General features: G+C 46.8%; 1 protein-coding gene and 1 pseudogene across 1 annotated transcript in view; one reads left to right on the top strand and one right to left on the bottom strand.

Annotated features, from left to right (window-relative positions):
- The window catches only part of KIAA1549L (KIAA1549 like), a 268,932-nt gene that overhangs the window by 46,525 nt on the left and 202,179 nt on the right, over positions 1-20,228 (bottom strand). Inside the window, exons 15-17 of the mRNA XM_032414728.1 lie at positions 19,494-19,672; positions 13,045-13,262; positions 6,638-6,767 (exon numbers count right to left, since the gene is read on the bottom strand). Of these exons, the coding sequence (XP_032270619.1) occupies positions 6,638-6,767; positions 13,045-13,262; positions 19,494-19,672 (527 nt within the window). The remainder of the gene's footprint in view (positions 1-6,637; positions 6,768-13,044; positions 13,263-19,493; positions 19,673-20,228) is intronic.
- Positions 16,701-19,176, top strand: LOC116638164 (annotated as a pseudogene).

Raw genomic sequence — 20,228 nt, 5'->3', positions numbered from 1 at the left:
TACAACGCACAGGACAGCCCCCTCTTCCCCCGCCACACAAAGAATTATCTAGCCCCCAAACCAACAGTGCTGAGACTGAGAAACGGTGGCTGCATGAAGTAGGTGCGAAGGGATGTCTTGAGCAGAGGGATGAACACAGGCAAAGACACGGAGATTGAGTCCACATGACAAACATGGGAAGGGCGTGTGGGGCCCGAGCCAAGGGTGGGTGAGGGCACGGCAAGCATCCGCTAGAAGGGCGTGCCCGGGCCAGCCAAAGCAGATGTGTCCTGAGCTGGGAGCTGAGGGTTTAATTTTAACCCGAGAGCTGTGGGGAGCTACCAACGGATTTGCCACAAGGCTATGTGTTTTAGAAGGACTCCTCTGGCCGCTGTTTGGCGGCTTCCTGAGTGGTGAGGACTGAGGACTGGACTACCAGCGTCTGTGGCCTCCCGTCCAAGTTCACTGCCCCAGCGGCTGCATGTGTTTCCACCAGTCTCCTCTACTCGTGCGTAAAAGCGCTCGGGTGAATCCATCTTTCTCTTCTCCAGAGTGCCCTGCACAGGTAATACGGGGGAAATCACCTGTGGGGCTTACATGCTAACGCCACCAAAGGAAGTAGAAATCAGAGAAAGTTACCAAAAAAAAAATCAGAGAACGTAAAACTTTGAAAGGCCTTAAATTAACCCTGTGGCACAGCATACATGGCCTGTGTATACAATCTTACGGAGTAGTACGTGAAAAGCAGTAGATCATCTCTAATGTACAATATGAATAGAACATATGCAAAAGCTAATTTTGGGGTGACATTCAAATTTTTCACTTTGTCTTTCAGGGCCCATGTTGCTGAATTCACATACGCTAAATGGCTCCAGCACTCAGTGAATGCTGGCTAGAAGAAATGAAAGGGATGGCAGTTCCCAAGGAATTCTTGTCAGTCCGCTGGCCCCCGGCTCCTGCAGGGGTTTGGGGGCACAGGTGGGCTGGGGAGCACACAGGGCTGGGAGGAGCTAGTGTGGCGTGCACTGCTCAGGACCACAGGACTTTCCCTCCAGTTGCTGGGCACACTGCCAGGGGCCGGCCCTCAGCGGTCAGCTGGGAATTGCGTTTGCTTTCCCTGGGCATCGGTGGGAATTGGCAATGCCAATCCTCTCAGTAGCCATTGTCCTTGGCTAAAGAGAGCTGCCTTGCCCAAGGACGCCCAGTGATGGTCTGCGCTAGAGCACAAAAGCCCAGACGCTTCGCACACGTTGGGAGCAGCTCTGCAGGGCCATGTGAGCTTAGCCGAGGCCTCGTAGTATCTGTACCATAGCCCAACTTTTACCTGCCTACTGCTGCTTCTTTCCCTCCCCTACAGGCGTCCCTACCCTGAGCAGCACACAGGGGACCCTGGCCTGCAAGAGTCCGGGAGAAGCGATTTGGGTAAGCGGGCACCACGAGAAGCAGGCGGTGCCCAGAGCACAGGAATCAGAGAACATGAGCAGGCAGATGGCACTTGCGTGCTTACAACAGAGAGGAAGCTGTTTGGTTCCTGCCCAGTGGGAAACGGCCTGCATGGGAGGGAAGTCCTGGGCCTGCAGGGGAGGCCTGGCTCCAGTGAGGTCACAAGGCCATCCTGAAACCTGGCCCACTCCCTCTCAAACTTGCCAACCAGAATCCACCTCCTGCCCCCCTTGCCAAGTGGCATCCATCTCTGTGGGGTTAGCAAGAATCTGGACAGCCACAGCCTGGGGAGATGTGGCCTACACCACAAGGCCCCCTTCACCACCAAACCCCTCCACCTCTTTGCCTTGGGCTCAACCAGGGAGTCTGACTTCTTAGTATTAGTTATTTCCTTAGGATTAAAAGCCCCTACATTAACTTGAGATGACATAGCAAGCCAGGCTTACTAATCGCTTAAGCTAGCTGGCAGAGGCAAGAGGAAAAGATTAAAGGCTGAGCAGGGAGCACACATGTGAGACAGTTCTGGGTGGGATGCTAAGGGGGTGAAGGTGGTGAGGGCAGGGTCAACATAAGAGCACCAAGTTCAGAGGGCAACAAGCAGGTTGCCTTTGCGGTGAAGGACCAAGTCCTCAAATCCAACCACTTGCCTCCCAAAGAAACCAAGAGCTGGTTCTACCCTTAACTGGGCACATCATGCAGTGCTAGGGCAGCCTTGCCCTTTCCTGATGAGAGTCTCTACTATCAGGCCAAAGCCATAAGATGCTGGGGCAGGGGTGGGGAGTGAGGAGGAGAGACTTCTGCTAATAATATTTACGTAGAAGGCCCCAGACTTGCTAAAGCCACCACAGGCTGCCAGGGCTTTCCAGATCATATTGCCTTCCTCTGCGATGGAACCCATCAAACAACCGCTCTGATTCTCTAGCCTCCTTCCCTTCTAGTAACCGCTGTTCACCTGGGACAGAGGGATCTGGCTGCCTTGTGCGCCGAGGGAGGCCAGCAAATGATGCCCAGTCACACACCACACAGCGCACCCAGGCCTTCAGTGGGTGGCTGGGGACCGAGCTCCAGGCGATGCTTTCATCTTCCTCATAGCCATCCTTGCCTCCTCTAGCTCTCCCCACGGCTTCCCAAATATTGCTCTGCCTGGTCATTCTCCTCTCATCTCTCTTGCACCTGTGGTGGGGACGGTGGGCGGGCACTCAGCAACCTCCTGGCAGCGTGCACTCCTGCAGTGCCGAGGCTGACGGGCCAACGCTCACTCGTGGCCCTCTGTGAGGCGGGGGCTGTGCCCGAGCCTGGGCTTCTGGCGGTGAAGGCCCTGGTGTGCATGCCAGACTGAGTACAGTCCGTCTGCTCCCTGGGAGCTCCCGGGCAGCCCCCTCCTTTCCTGCCGTCCTGCTCGGGTTAGAGGCAGTCCCCCGCCCTGGTCAGGGCCAGCCCTGTGGTTTTGTTCTCAGCCTCTCCCAGAACATTCTGCCAGCCCTCTGGTGATTTGGTGAGCGCCTAACTCCTCAGTCATGTTTGGTCTGTTCAAGAGGCTTGAGGTTTTCTGTTTTCTGCAGCAGAATCTTGCCTGACATAGTATCCCTTTTTGTAGGTTTATGTCTACTTCTCAATTGCGAAACCATCTGGTTTTCCACTAACATTGCCAAACGTTTCCCTGAAGAACACCTCTGGGGTGACTGGTGATTGTGGTTACTACAGTGGAACCTTCAGTGTCCCCTCTTCGGAGAGGCATCAAGGGATCAATCATCCTTCTCAACGTTTTCAAACCCTCCGGCCACATTTCAGGGTTTCCGGTGAAGGCTCTGTGAGCACCCCAAGGTGTGGAGCTTTGACAAGGTGCTGGAGGGAAACCTAAGGGAAGGAGCCTGTGGAGGTCTCCACTTCTAGAGGGGAGCGTTCATTTTCAAAGGTATAATTCAAACATTCCGTTTGAGTCTCCCTCAGAGCCAAGGCGCTTAGCTGACCCCATTCCTGTCACATTTTAAAATTCCAACCACAAATGGAGGTTGAGGAGGTGCATTAGTATTTCTGGCGAATGATTTGATTATTCCTTGTCCTCTGGAAGCAAAGGCTGATTCCTCAACGACATAAAGGGATTACTAATTTGCCTGATAGAGGGAAAATCACTTGGATCTTTATTCTGCCTGAGAATTCACATGCGGGGCATTTTCTTTCCCCCCCTCACCACTTCATTATTTTCTATATGACTTTTATTCAGAAAATAACATTTTAAAAAATACTTTGAAATAGAGGTATTTTTTATTTTAAATATCAGTCTGACATTATCTTTTCTACCTGCTTCATGCACTGGGAGGAATTCATTTCAATGCCAAAGTTAGTTTAAAGATCTGGTCTGGCCATCTTTCTAAAATCATGCCTTCATCTAAAGGGGGTGCCGCCTTCTAGAAAATTACTAGCCAGGTGAGCCACAGAAACCGCCAGGAGTGTGCTTCATCCCTTAGCTGTTAGGGGGACTAAGAGGTTAAGAATTGTTGCTGCAAAACACAGTGATTCCCACACCCCTTGGAGCTGAGAGTCTCTCCAGGGCAGGTCCCAACACATCCTGCTCTATGCAAACATTTTCAAACAATCCAGGCTGCCCTCAGTCCTGGGGCTAAGATTTGCCTGTGTGTTTTGTGTGTGTGTGTGTGTGTGTGTGTGTGTGTGTGTGCTTCTTTATTTATTTACTCATTTATTTTTATATGCCGCCTTTCCTGTAGGGATTCTAACGCGGTCAGCTTTGGAGAAATTAAATCAGTCTCCCAGTGCTTCTGTTTCTACCTGTCAAGGAGCAGATCCCCCCTGATGCTCCCTAATCTGGCAGAAATGACTAGAAATCTGGGCCTGGCTTCAAGATCTCCAGACCCAGTAGGAAGAATGACATGCTTCCAACTGACTGACCTGTTCACTGCTGGGCTAATGGAGTCTTTTGTCAGAGGTGCCCTAGCATTTTTGGAAAATCAGGAGTTCAGAAAACAAATGCATTGTTTAAAGCCATGACTCCCGTCTTTTCCTCCTTTATCTGCAGGTCCATTTTTGGCTTGAGTTGTCTGTGCAAGCATTCTTGTGACACCTGCCATCCAGCCTCTTCCTGAGATCAGAAGTATAGGACATACAATCATGTGAAGACAAATATACAGAGTGATGAGTTTTTATGGAAGCCCTACTGCATTGTGGTTAAGAGGGGAGGCTCTGGAGTTGAGTAGACAAATGATGTAACTGCTCTGTGCCTCGGGTTTCCTCATCTGTACAATGGGTGTAAGGAGGGTACCTACCTGACTGGTGACTGTGCAAATTCCATTAGATAATTCACATAAAAAGACTATAATAGAGGCCGGTCTATCCTGTGCAGTTGGTAAATGATAGCTACTTTTTATATGATCAGCACAAAAGGCACGGGAATAAGAAACAGGAAGCAACTGCATTCTTACAGACAACAGTCATTAACCATTTTTAAAACTGGTCCCTAGATGATCATTTTGTCTTAAGGAAGCTTATCTTTGCTTATGTTTTTGAGACCACATGCAATTCTCAAGACATGTATATTTAAGAAAAATCTATTGGAATGCAGTGGGCTTCCCTTAAAGCAATCTATAGCTGGAATATTTATACATGTTTGTGAGGGGTGAGCAACCCCCTTTTAAAAATCATCTCTGTCCTTCTGTTGCCGTAAGTAATGTACTAACAAGGCATTCTAAAAGTATTAAGTCACTACTGCAAGTCATGGCATAGTCTATGGTTAAAAAAAAAAAAACTGCACTGTTCTCTTTTCAAGACTAATAGGGAAACTGTCTTATTTCCTCAAACTGTAAAGATGTCTGTGCCTAGAATCTCACAAGAGACCCATTAATTCCAATCTTGAAATACATTAAGAATCCTATCATATACCTTAGGTATGTCGGAGCAAAAGAAGTCCCCCAAACTAGGCACTTAGGAAGAATATTCACTGTTGGTAAGGAGAGATTAACTGGAAAATTCAAATATCTGATTTTTAACTACAGGCTAATTATCAAATTGCTGACCGGGTTTAGTATAAAAGATACTTTTATGAAGAGAACAATTAATGTTGAGTAATTTCACCTGGAGGGAAAAAAGATTCACCCAAAGCATCTAGAATTTTATAAAACTAAACTATCAATTTGTTTTATATGAAAAAGGGAAACAGAAATAAAAGATAAGGTAATCATGACCAACACAAACATCAAGTTTAAGTGTAAGGTAACTAGAAATTCAAATTAGGTAAAATATCTCTGTTTTTAAAGGAACAATTAAAATCCCACTTTAAGCTTTTGTGGCAAACAATGACCAATCCTGAGGGGGTAAAAAAACCTTCTTGCCTCAAATTAGAATGGTATATTTAAGAAATTGAGTGTCATTTTCAAATTACAACCTCAGAGATTACAACAAAACTTTATCCAGACATTTTTGAATCATAATTCTTGATACAAAAAAATTTTATTTCTAACTAGAGAAATGTTTGAAGAGAATGGGAAAGAAACCTTTTTCATAAAATCTGAGTAGATTTAAGGCCATCTGAAATTCTGGGGCAGGGTGAAGCATGATGGAACACCTCCTCAGAGTAGCGTTTGCATGAGCTCGGGGAGGCAGCTACGTGAACAGGATGCGAGCCAGTGAATTCGAGACACCACTTTGTAGCTCCTCATCTGGGGAAGTTTGATGGGATGAGAACCATTTCTGCCATTTGGCAACATGACTGCACATAAGCATGGTTTTCATCATATGAAATCACCAAATCGCTCTGTTGGACATCTGATTGTTTCCATGGCATATTGAGGAGTTATGAAATCAGGAACAAATCCAACTTCTCAATACTGTTATGGATTAAAAGAAGCCTGTGTTCAAATGAATTCTAACCCACAGCCGTGGTTCCTACTGAGTTTTAAGGACAGAGGGAAAAAAAATTAAGGACATTTTGAATAGCTGTTGACTTAACATCAATACTGTACTGTTCATAAAATGGTTGGATTTAGAAATCAAAACCCTTTTAGCAAGAATTTGTTACTCTGACACATTCCAAGTCATCTTACTCTGCAAAATAGGTAACAAGGAATCATAAAATAGAAAACATTTTAGTGCACTTTTAAATTCCACAAATACACAGTAAAGTGAAACATTATGGGATGCTCTCTCACCTTTGTTTTCAGGAGAAAGCAAAGCCTGTATTCACCTTAGCCCCTCAGAGACTTACATCATATCCGCTGTTGCGGATCCCACGCCGGGGTCGCTCCCGAGTCACCAGAAGGTCCATCTCTGTTTCCCCCGGACTTGGGCTGTTCAGAGACTGCCGGCTTCGGTAGACAGAGTTCTTCATCTGTTGCCTGAAGAAAATTCAACAACTGTTATGATGCAGCAAATGCCCTGACAGATGGAATTCTCCACTGATCCAAACTACAGGCAACCAATGAAGGGTTTGGATTTGCCTTGCAGATCTCAGTATTCATGTGATTTGTTCTCTGGCCATCAGAGGCCAGAGGAATGGTGGAATCAAAGTTTGTTTTGTTGTTGTTGTTGTTTTGTTTTGTTTTCCCAGATGCTGTAACCATTTGGCTTAATTGTCAATACTCTTCTTATGGAAACCAGGTAACGATAATCAATTGCAACGCTACAACTTCATGTGAAATTCTGCCGCCGGCAAGGTCAGGGGCTCTCCCTTGACCTCTAAACTTGCTTTTGTTGACTGTTGACTCAGCAGCCTGTTGTTCCTTTTAATCTTTCTGATTTCACACGCAGGGTTCTATGACATGTTAATAAACCCTGCGGCTAATGGGCCACTTAATACTGTGGCTGTTGATAGATTTTCTTTTCTATCTTCCCCACAGGGGATTTCTTTCTGGGCTAAGGAGCCATGAACCAAGAGGCAGTGTGGAGCTCAGCTACCCACCCATCCAACCATCCATCCATCCATCCATCCATCTAATATTTACTGAGTGCCTACCAGGTGCCAGGCTCTGTGGAAGATGATAAGGATCCACAGTGAACCAGACAGACATGGCCCTGCTCTCCTGGAGCTTCCACTCTAATGAGGGAGACAGACAATTCATGTGATTATTTCAGAGGATGATGCATGCTATTACGAAAAATAAGATGTGACAGAGGATGGCTAAAATGGGGACAGTTTCAGATAGGATGGTTAGGGAAGGCCTCTCTAGAGAGGGGACAGTTCAGCTGAGACCCAAAGAGAGCCAGTCACATGTCAATTCTTACATAGAACATTCCAAGCCCAGGGAGTAGCACGTTGAGAGGCTCCACTCCGCTCCCTTGGGAAAGACATACATTTGTCACCACTGTTTACACTTGCCATTAGAAGAATCTTTTTGAGGAGGAAGAAAGAAACAGGAACTTAGTGAGGGCTGTGGCTGCGCTTTTCTGCTTCCACACGAGGCAACTCTTACAAGTGGGGAGTGAGGCCCAATGGGGATGGGTGGTTTCACATGGTACTGCAGCGTGACAAAGGTGGCTACTGCCCTCCCGGCCAACAGTACGTTTCTCTGTGAACAACTGGCATTTCAGAGCATCTGTCTTCAGAGGATTCCCCCAAACACCACCTGTTTTATGTCTCCATCCTAAGATTCTACTCATTCATGGGTTGAAGGTGAAGAGGTTACATTATTTATTCCCAGTGACTATGTGGGAAGCCAGAAACCTGGCAGGTAGACGTATACACACCTTTTCATGATCACACACATGGTTAGTCATAGCATGACAGTCACACGCTGTTAGCTTAGAACAGACATTAGAACTCCCAAGGCAAAACACTACCCTTGCAATTAGCCTGGGGAATAAAATAGACACTATTAGACCTACCCCCTCAACATGAGGAGCTTACGCCTGTTTAGAGAACCTCTGTGATCTCTGCTTGCCTGATACCCATGATGACCTTCTTTTGGTAGGAGCACTCTGATGTTCTTTGGAGGCTACCCTTCCTGCAGGAGTTGGCCTAGAGAATCAAGCATCACATCCCCATGGCCACAATGATTGGTCAGAGGATGGGCACATGAGTTGGACCCAACGAGACTGGGTCTTAGGGCGTTTGCTAGAGCAACCAGAAAAGAGGCATCCTCTTGGCCTTGACGTTTCTGAGAAGATAGGATATAGGCGGGGAGTTGTTGGCAACCAGTTTGCCACTATGAGGTAAGAGTCTGAAGAGGAACAAGCAGAGTGATAAGGGGGATACTGTAAGAACCCTTGGATCTACTCATGCCTGAAGCCTTGCCCTTTCATGTTCAATGACAAATTCTCTTTTTATTTAACCAGTTTGTTCTGGATTGCCATCAGTTTCAACCCAAATAATCCTGACTAATATAGGAGCTTAAACCTAATATTATAAACTGTGCCCTATAGTTATCTGCAATTAAAAGCTTCCTTTAGGAATGGAGCATAACCTTGTGAAACAGAGTGATTCATACTTTAAGGAAGACCACCTCCCCCAAAGAATTCTCATCCTTGACCTAATTACAGATCACTCTTTGAAAAAGCAGACTTCACAACTGTCCTGAGATTGCCAATTAACCCATTTAGAAAAGATTTACTAATAAGGGTGGTGGGGGAGTAAACACTAGGATTAGCAATTGACATTTAAGTAGGCTATTTTGGAAGTATTAGAAATACAATAGCAGGACTGTGTGAGCCCTTTCAAGAACCATGAACGTGGGTGAGAACTTAGACATTGGGGTGCACTCCAGTCTCCTTTTACATTGAAGACAATGTTCCATTATGAAAGCCAGCTTAAAGGCTGCTATTTAACATGGATCTCAATGGACCAGACCACTCATGTGTGCCTGGTGTGTAAGCAACTACTTAGAAATAAATTAGGCTCTTGGGTAGAGAAATTACTTATTTTAATCAAATAGAGTTCCCTTAGGTATATTCATTTCTTGTGGCGTTTTGCTATATTCTTTAAAAGTTAATAAATTTTGAAACTTGCAAACTTGAAACTTTTTTTTTTTTAACCTCTGAAAACATTGCTGGGTGGATAGCAATAAATTTTATTTGCACTTTTAGGGGCTTTTTAATCCCAGGATAGTTTAAGAAAGTAGTTCCCAAACTGTGTTCTACGGAAACCTAGGTTTCCATAAAGATGAAATGTAGCCACTGAGGAGGAGCAGCTCTGCTTCCATCAAAGTAACTCCATCTTTATGAGTTACTGCCTTAGGTTGGGTTCCCCTGGAAGCAGGCTCTGTGACGATTTGAGTACAACTAGTTTACCTGGGAAAAGGTTCCAGGAAGCACAACTTGGGAAGCGGAAAAATGAGAGAGAGAAGGGAAGGAGGCCAATAGAGAGTATGAGATAGTACTTTGGGCAACTGGGGCTCAAACTTACTGGACAAGTATGGGGAATAGTTGCATTAAAATGTAGGTTTTACTTTATTTAGGTGTGGCCAAGACCAATAGATCAGGAGGCCGCTGCCATGGAAAAGAAAGCTTGTTGTACTCACCATTCCAAGGGGAAGGGGCCTGCCACGGGGCGCCCCATGGGGAAGCACCAGGGTCAATCACAAGGCAGTAGCAGTGAGGGGAAAATGTGGGCAAGAGGCTCTCTTGTGGTTTCTTGGGGAAGGAACAGGCAAGACAGGGTAAACAGGCTTTGGCGTGGATTGCTGGAATCATTCCAGCCGTCTCTGGGGCAGAGGAGCTGTTCCTAGTTGTGTCGTACCCAGCCTGCAGGTGATTAGGGCAGGGGGATTGGAACCCAGAGTGGGAGAGCCCTAGGTGAAGGAGAAGGTTAGGGCATTGGCTCCGGCTTGTTTGGTTCCCACATAAAAGGTGCACTTGCAGGCGAGCCCTGTACTGTCTCAGAAATGGCTAGATGGCCCTGGGAGGGGCAGTTTCTCCAGAGTCGGCCAGGCCCCAAATGTCAAAGCCTCAAACACGGAAGCTAGAAAATGTGGTTATTACGACAGCGTAGCTTACACCTCAGAGTTCTCCCGCCAGGGTGTTTACCCATCAGCTCCCATCTGCCATTGACTGAAGCTGCTCGGGAGCACATTAACTACGCTGCATTTCCGGTGGGGGCTGCCGGGAAAAAGCCCTCGGATCGCAGTCATAGATGCCTGCAGTAAGTAGGATGCTGCTGGATGCGGGATGCACGGAGCAGTGGGAGCCAAGGGACTCTGTAGGGAGGGGGCTCTGCCAGCACCTTTGTCAGTTACATGACGACGTCCTTTGTGCCTCTGGGTAAGAGTTTATAACATAAAAATGGGAGTGTTCTTCTGACTTTAAAGAAAAAGCTGTGAAGACTCTTTCAAAAGATGTGGGGATGAGTCAACATTTGGAACCTAAACGGGGTCTTTGATTGATCTAATTTAGGTCTCAGGGTAAAATCCTGGTTACTGATGCTGTCCCTGGACTGGAGCATGAGTCCCCCTCACACGTGCCTCGCCGTGGCAAGGTCACTGAGAGCAGAACATCCACAGAGCTGAACTGTGAGGAGCAATCAACAGGTAACTCCAACGTGTGAGAACGGACACCACACACTTGGCGGCAGCCCCTGGAGTCAACGGCAGAGTGTGACAAGAATGACACCTCAGAGCTTACCAAGTCACCATCATTCTCTTTTTCTCTGTGAATCCTTCCCTTCCCAGCCCCATCCCTTGCTGAACTCATCTCCATTCCTATCCCCACCTCACCCAATTTGTGGTCTTCCATATTTTTCCCTTCACTGGCTGAAAAAATTTTAACATTATTTTTTGAGTTATTCAATCATTTCTTCCACAGACATTCATGGAGAATGGACTACACACTCGGAACATCAGCAGGCCAGCAAAGGGCCTTGAGGATCCGGCCTGAACTTTTGCTGGGCAGTGGGGATGCATCTCTATGGGGGAAAAAAAAAGTTGTGTCCATTCTCCTTATAAAAAGCTTCAACCGCAATTTTTTATATATTTCCCAGGTAACGTCCAAGCTAAGTTCCTCTTATTTGCACATGATCTTTGATTCAGTTTCCAAGTGGCAGCAGGAAACCCGGGAAAAACAACCCCCTGCCCTGGTCTATAAAAGACTGCTGAACTACAAAATCCCCACGTGTGGCATAAAAGCTAAAGAAGCCTCCAGCCTTCCTATAAAATCCATACCCTTCTTCTTTTACCGTTACCAACATGGCAACACATGTATTCTGAGCCCTGTCGAAGTGTGATTTTTGTAGCATTAGCTTATCATACTGATTGAATCTAATTAGAAGCATCGTAAATGAGGCACTGGTTTAGAATTCCCTCTTTATTAAAAATAAATTATGTCAATTCCATTAATTAAATTGAGCCCCACCTCCCAGCTTGATTTTGTGGCTTCCATCCAAGCCTGTCAATGGCCGCTCAGGCCAGGAGCTGTCTTGTCTCACCCCATTTGCGAAGGGTGCCTCTGCCAATACTATGTACGGGGTGGATCAGAGAGCTGGCATGCCCAAAGCCAAGGGGCTGTTGCCAAGGAGAATGTATATTTGAAAGGGGATGGTCTCAAACCATGAAAGTGCTTCCAAGGAGGTGCTTTAGGGTAGGGTGGAAAAGAAGAAAGATGGTCATGTTTAGTTTTGCTAACCTCTTCCCCTTTACCCAGTAGGTGAGGTCACCCTCTGCTTAGTTAGGAACAAAGCTTGGGATAATGCCGGGGTGCCTGGGGGCTCAATTGTTTAAGTGTCCGACTCTGGATTTCAGCTCAGGTCATGGTCTCAGGATTGTGGGATTGAGCCCTGTGTGAAGCCCCCTGTGTGAAGCCTCCGTGCTCAGTGGGGAGTCTGCCTGAGATTCTCTCTCTCCCTCTGCCCCTCCCCCTGCTCACTCTCTCTCTCTCAAATAAAAAAATAAATCTTAAAAAAAAAAAAGTTTGGGGATGATACCAATTCAAACCGCTGGGCCTGACCTTCCCTCTGAGGCCAGAGACCATCACATGGCAAACACCCATTGCACTTGTGAGTAATAAACTTCTGGGATAGTTATCTTTTTTCTCTCATCAGACCTTAAGTCCCATGAGAGTGGAGACTGGGCTGTCTTACCTACCATAAAATGCTGAATGGGTGGAATGAACAAATGAATGCATAAGACAAAGCATACATGACCATGAGAGCATTCAGCAGCTTGCAAGGTGCCTCATACATAGTAGGTGATGATAAATGTCAAATAAATGAACAAATCTATGAATTAAAGAGATGAACCCAGCACAGAGCTCTGAGTAGCTGTGCGGTAAGTACTTACTGAAGCTGAATAAAAAGGTGAGGCATGAAATTTGCATTTCTTATGCAAGAGCCACTAATTAATTGAAAAATACAATGTCCCTTGATCTGGAAGTTGCATAACCAGGTAGGTGATAATTATGTCTTCACCCAGCTCTGAAATGGCTACTGGTTTGGAAATATTATTGAACTAAAGGACAATTATGGTTGTTTGCCCAAGTATTTTTTTTTTTAATGGCTTCAATTTTATTCTTTTCTAAACTCATTATGGAGCACCAGCTCACACAGACCAGCATGGTCCAGATCAGCAGCCAGCAAAGATCACAGTCCTAAGGTAACAGATCGAGGGACCAGGGTTGTGTTACCCAGGGCACCCTCTGCCCGCATCCCACTAACAGTACAGGGACCATCAGAGAATCCCTTAGACACTGTACCTGTTTTTAGACTCAGCAAATGGGGCGCACAGTTCTGGGTCTGGATCCAAAACATGCTCGATTTCCTTTTGGGTTTTCTCGTACATCTTTTTCCTTTCTGTCTGAGCCTTGCTCGTCTCCACCGGGGGGAAGTCGTAATATCCCTTCCTCTTGGCTTTGAGGCGCAGCTTGTTCCGATAGTGCTCGATGTCTGACTTCTGCTTCAGGGCTTTGTTCACCTGGGGAGAGAGAAAGTCTTAGGCCCACATCCAACCAGGCATGGCAAACAGATGGGAGGTTTTCATCAGGTCACAACTCCTGTAAAAGTTGTCCTAGGCTTCACCTCTGGTCCTTTGAGCCAGCCAGACCCACCTGTGTCCCATTCCAAGACCAGCCCACAATAGTGAGCCACAAACAATATGGAGCCTGACACTCACCTAAGCCACTTTGACCTTCCATCAGGGGCTCCTTCTCCCTAGTCTACCCAAGTCTGCTCAGGCCTTTGTAGCGTTGGGCTAACCCTACCTAAACCCTCTTGGTTTCCCTGTCTGGGAGTTTCTGACTTGGAAGCCCAGCTGGATCCTGGTGCCCCACTTCTAGCTCCAGCCCTGAGGAACCCAATGTCCTCCCCTGGCCATTTAGCTGATGCCCAGCTGGATAAGACAGCCAGTTCCTGAAGAGGCTGAGCTGGGATGAGTGGAGGGAGAAGGCAGAGCAGACATCCTGTTCCCAAGGTCTCTCTGCTCTACCAACCTGCATTTAAGAGCTTATTTTTGTCAATCTGTGTCTTTCTTGAGATATAGGTAGTGTTGACGCCTTGTATGGTTGCTCATGCCAGTTAGTTCCTACTGGATAGGGCAAAGCCAGTCTGGTCATATAGAAAGGAACATGGTGAACACACCTTCTGACCTATCAAAGATATAAGCAGATGGCTACGCTAAATAAATAATGAACAATAAGGATGTTATACCCACAAACGGAGCTGACCAATGAAATCAGCCTGACACCTACTGGATGATATGGAGGACCATTAGTGCTGTTTGCAATCAGACTGGACTATATTACTATAACCATGGATAGTGTTGTTATTATAGTCTCTTTAAAATAATCTTTAAAAGAGTTTTCTGTAATTCATAAACAAAATTCATCTAGTGATAAGATATAGATTAACCTACAGAATGAGGCCCAAGGTTCACTAACACAAGGCTCCACCTTAGATGTTTTATGTCTACAGCATATTTTTTCTGACTTTTGGCAAAGATCTCCCCACCCTGGGCCCTAATAATATTTTTAGGCTGGTAGCATTTCACAGGTCTTAACTAGTCAAGAGAAGAAGTTAGGATGACATCCTCTGAGCCAGGAATCCCATTTCTGGAATCTCTCCTTAAGCAACATTCCAAGAGAGCCTCAAAGTCAGAGATGAGAGTTAACATCACCAGTAAGCAGACTTATCAGTATCAAGCGCTTGATACCCACAAAAGGGCCCATCACCCCCGTGGTTATGCCAAAAATGCATAACTGCAATCCAATCATAAGAAAACCCAGACTGAGGGACACGGTCCATGATAACTGGCCGGTATTTTTCAAAAGAGTAAAGGTCACCAAAGACAAAGAATGGTCACAAGGAAGGACTGAGGAACTGCCCCAGACTGGAGGAGACGTGACTAAATGCCGTGTGGGATCCTGGCCCAGATCTTGGAACAGGAAAGGGACATTAGTGGGAAAACCAATGAAATTCAAATGAGGTCTGTAGATTAGTCAGTCATAGAGTACAAATGTTAATTTCTTGGGTTTGATAATTAGTCTATGGTTATGTAAGATGTTTACACTCGGGGTAGCTAGGTAAAGAGCCAATGGGGTTCTCTGTACTTTTATCGCAACTCTTGGGTAAATCTAAAATTATTTCAGAATAAAAAGGTTTTAAAAGTCAAGCATGAAATTACTCAGATATAATAACCAGAACCAAAACTAAAACCAAAATTACCTGGAAGATTTGAACAATGGGTGATCAGTTTTCCAATCAATGGTATACCTACTCAACTAAGTCATTAACAATGATCATCCCAAAGACAATAGCAACAACTGCAAATGTTTAAGATATAAGATATAGGGGCACCTGGGTGGCTCAGTTGGTTAAGTGTCTGCCTTAGGCTCAGGTCATGATCCTGGGGTCCTGGGCTCGAGCCCCGCATTGGGCTTCCTGCTCAGTGGGGAGCTGGTTTCTCCCTCTCCCTCTGCCACTCTTTCTCTCAAATAAATAAATAAAATCTTAAAAAAGATATAAGATATAAAGTTGTCTGTATGAGATTCTAAAATATACATGAGTTTGATCAAAAGTCTGGGGAGAAGGTACAGAAAATGAAAACAGGCTATGTTAGGGTAGTGAGATTATAGTGATTTTTCTTTTTTCTTCTGAACATTCTATGTGGTTATTATGTTTTCTTTAAAATAATCTTTAAAAGAATTACCTATAATCCATAAAAGGAAAATTTATGGCTTTGGGGTTGTGGTTTCTTCACTGAAATAAGCCAACCATAAGACAAGAAGGAAGAAAATTATAAGACAATCTGCCTTAAATGTTACAAAGCAGCAAATTACAGAGAACAGTTCAGGGCTCTTTTCCAATCCAAATGCCAGCAAGGTCCATTCCTTTAACTACCAAAATGTAACAAGTATCCATTTCTGGACAGGCAAAATACTCATCTGTTTTCCTTCTGGGACAGGGTGATGGGCCTGGCAAGAAAAGGGAGTTGTATGTTAAATTTAGCTGAGATCTAGAATATGTCCCCATGATATTCACATCACGAAGCTGGGGTGAAAAGATCCAGGAATGGCAGCCATTATCTAGGTCCATACTGGGTAGACGTCCTAATCAAGAGCAGTTACCAGTTTATTAGTGACAATCTCAGAGGCCTCTAATCATTGGGCTTGTGTGTCAGGTGGTCGAATTGTGCCTAAGGAAAGATTCAGTGGGTATGATTGGCTTTGAGAAGACATAAAGTTTCCCAAATTATAGAACCAAGGAACATAAGATGATAAATGATCAATGAATCCTCGCTCATTGGCTGACTAATTAATAATAATAATAATAATAATAATAATAATAATAATGTACTGATTGTGTGCTAAGCACTGTTCTAAGTGTTTCACCTATATTAACTCATTTGATCCTCCCAATAGTCCCATTTTACACGTGGAAATACTGGGGCATTGAGAAATGAACTAACCTGCCTAAGGCCACGTAAATAGCAAGTAGAAGAACTTGGCTTCAAATCCTTGCAGCATGGCTTGAGAGTCTGTACTCTTTTAAGCACAATGCTATTTTTCACTGACAGGCCACAGTAAGTCAAAGAGAGGGAAGGAGCACTGTACAGGGAGCCAGGGGGCCCGAACATCATATCAAGGCTATCACAATAACCACAGTGTGATTCTGAGCAAGCTACTTGACCCTCTGGCCTCAATTTCTTTGTCTAAAATATGAGGGAAGTTGGAAAAAAAAAAAAAAACTACGAGGAAGTTGGCATAGAAGTGCTCTGTAAGTCCATAACCATTGAAGTTCTTTTTAAAAATTGATGACCCTTGGGCCTCGGGCCCCCAGCCCCGCCTCACCACACTGCCCCACTGCCCTGCGCCCTCCATGGCGCCAGGCCCCTGCCCACACTGCTGGCCTCCCCTGCATGGAGACCTGCAGCAACCCATGCCTGGGGCTTCCCAGGTGGGAGCTGTCCTCCCACCTCCCAAGAGGAGGAAGAAGGGATACCTGTGGCATAGCAAGCGCCCCCCTGCATTGCCTCACTGATCCAGTCCACACCCTCCCGCAGGCTGAAGCTGGCCCGGATTACCAGTCAGGTCCGGGCCACATCCCCTTCTTCAGGAAGGACTAGAAGGGCTGGGAGGGTTCCATCCGCCACAACCTCTCCTCCAACTGATGCTTCTGCAAGGTGCCTAAAGATCCTGTGAAGCTCTAGGCCAAGGGCAACGTCTGGGTGGTCCCCGTGAGCCTGCTCCCAGCCCAGGTGCTGTGGTGGCAGAGCATGGCGCTGTGCGGGGAGTTTGCCGAGGACCCGGGCCTCTGCACGCTGCACCGCTGGCCCTACCGGCCGCCCGGTGCTCAGCCACCACTCGGCGAGGGCTTCCGCATCAAGTCTTTGCTGGGGGCCCCTGGGAGGAGGTGCCATGGAGCAGCCCAGGTCCAGCCGGCTCTGGGCACAGGGGGGAGGAGGCAGTGCCCACTCCACCCCTGCCCTCTGAGCGGCCACTGGGGCCCCTCTGCCCCCTCCCCGGGCCCAGTAGAGCAGAGGGGGAGACTTCCTAGGGGGGGACCCATCCCTCTCCTCTGAGCCCAGAGCCTGGCCCCGCCACTTATTGCAGGGTACCCCAGGCCCTGGGGGACTGTCTGGTGGGAGTCACAGGGCCTCACTTTGGGGAGCTGCCCACCGCCTTCTTGCCCATCTACACCCGCAGTGTGGGAACGCCCGTGGCCCCACTACTACCCCACATTCCACCCCCAGTGCTCACCCTTTCAACCAGCCCAGTCTACTGGGGGGTGGCCCCTGAAGCCCACGGCCCCCCTGGGTTGCTCTGGGATCTCGATGCTCTCTTCCAGGGGGTGCGACTCAACAGGAGCTTCTGTGATGTGTGGGTCAGCCACTCCCGGGACCCGGCTGCCTCCACCCCAGGCTGGCTACTCTCCTGGCACAGCCTTCGAGGCTCCCAGGGCAGGGGTGCTTTCCTCTCCTACCCTTTCCTGCCACCACTGGCTTGCTGGGAAACCAAGGCCAAGAGGACCAAGAGGTGTCTGTGGCCACAGCAGCCTTGAAACACAAGGCTTCAGCAGCGCTGAGAACCCACGATGTTTACTCGACTACTCCACAAAGGGTTGGGGTTGGCTCAGCACCACCCTGGCCCTGATGGTCAGTCATGCCTCGCCTACCCCCAGAGGCAAGACTGGAAGGAGTGGGGCTTTGCTTGGAGTAGCCCCTTCCCGATCCCACTTTCTCTGGCCCTCTCAGTCCGTCTATCCTTCCTTCCATCCATCCATCCATCACCATGGGTCGCTCCCTCTTCCTGGCTCCGGGCTGGGGAAGGGAGAACCTAATGGTGGGTCCAGCCTGAGGTCCTGTCCTCCCACATTGCCTGGGAATGAGGTGGCGCCTTTTTGGGGAAAGGAAATCAAGACTCTCCTTGGCTTTGGTGGTGGTCCTGGGGAGGATAACAGTAAAGGAGTAGACCCCTCCTCCCCCCAAAATTGATGAACCTCAACCCATCACACCTTTAGGCCAGCTCAGTCTTCCTGTCCTGAAAGCAAGAGGAGCTTCCTGAATCAGGTTTTATATGTGGCCTGGAGGGAGGAATGAGGATGAGCCCCTGATGTGGTTTACAATGCCCAGGTGTATAGGGGCCTGGCATGTTCCTTGAGGTGTGATGGGAAAAACAGTTTAAAACCTTGGAAATCTCCACTGGTTGTAGGTAACAATAGCAGAGTATAGACAAATGAAATGAACAATCAACACAACAGCTGGACAAGAGAGAAAAACCAAAGCATGTGTGTACCCACGTGTAAAGTAGATGCCCACATGTAAGGTAGATGCCCACGAGCAGGTTCCACATGCATGATCTTAAAAACTCATAAACATTTTCAGCCCACTGGCCATTCTGCTGCAGGGGATAGAGGAATGGTGGATATTCTCTACCTAACTTCCTCTCTTGCTCTTCTCTAAACTGCCCATACCTACTCTCCCATCCATCCATCTGTTTGCTTTGGTCAAATCATCATTCTCTGGAGCATGTTACAAAATTTTTTCAGACTCTTAGGAAAACTGATTAACATCCTGATGTGCACTGATATCCTCCTGGAAGCAGGCAAAGGGTTGTTTCAAGCTGGCTAAAAGGAGTAAAAGTCATTTCAAAGCCTCTATAGTAGGCCACATTCCTGTCTGTATGACAGTATCTTCTCTGGTCCTTTTTCAGTTTGAGCCTCTTTCATCCGACTACAACTGGCATCCCATAACGAACAGGTTAAGAGTGTTACCAAAGAAACCAGAAGGTGGTGTGTGTGTGTAAGGGGATGGGGAAGAATTTGTGATGCTTCTCTTCATAACTACAGTTAAAAAAAAAACAAGCAATTTTTAAGTAAACTCTATCCTCAATGTGGGGCTTGAATTCACGACCCCAAGATCAAGTGTCACACGCTCTACCGACTAAGTCACCCAAGTGCCCCCATAACTACAATGTTTAAAAAGTCCCCGTGGGCTTCCTGAGAAAGGCAAAAATGATTCAAAAACATCACCCAACAAACTCATTTTGGGTGACTTGCATCCTGATTGATCCTACTGAGGCCTGCACACACAGAGGTAAAAATGACCAATAGAGCCCTATACACTGGACAGAACCTGCATCCAGTATGCCCAGCTGGTGTTCCTTAGTCTGAATTCCCGGAGGCCTGGCTGCCCTGGTCCCCAGATGCTCACCTCGCCGTTGAGGGCTGCTGACTCCTGGCTCCTGTCCGATGTGGGATGCACCACAGGGAGGGCTGTGGGTTTTACTGCAATGAGCTGCACAGATCCAGAAGATGTGTCGAAGGGATCGGCAGCCGCCTTGCCAGAGTTGTCAAAAAGCACCGCTCCTTCCTCTTCATCACTTGCCGGCACTGAAGCACAACATAAACACATGGATTGTTTTATTGTGTAGGGATGCTGCATGATCGTGGGGTAATTTGTGTAAGGCTCCCAGACTGAGGACTTTCATTACATTACTCAAAGTGACCTCAGAAACAACAGCATCCAGTTCTGTGCCAAGGGCTCCCTATTGTTCAAGGATTTCTCTTAAATTTAAGATCTATACTATTCATTCCTCCACTGTATTATCAATGGGTAGGAAAGAATCGTAGAGGTTTGAATTTATTTTCTTTTATTTTTTTTATTATGTTATGTTAATCACCATACATTACATCATTAGTTTTTGATGTAGTGTTCCATGATTCATTGTTTGCATATAACACACAGCGCTCCATTCAGTATGTGCCCTCTTTAATACCCCTCACCAGGCTAACCCATCCCCCCACCCCCCCTTCCCCTCTAGAACCCTCAGTTTGTTTCTCAGAGTCCATAGTCTCTCATGGTTCGTCTCCCCCTCTGATTTCCCCCCCTTCATTTCTCCCTTCCTACTATCTTTTTTTTTTTTTTTAAGATTTTATTTATTTTTTT

The sequence above is a fragment of the Phoca vitulina genome, unplaced genomic scaffold, assembly GCF_004348235.1.
Source record: "Phoca vitulina isolate PV1807 unplaced genomic scaffold, GSC_HSeal_1.0 scaffold16, whole genome shotgun sequence".
NCBI lineage: Eukaryota > Metazoa > Chordata > Mammalia > Carnivora > Phocidae > Phoca > Phoca vitulina.
This window is presented reverse-complemented; position numbering and strand designations above follow the sequence as displayed.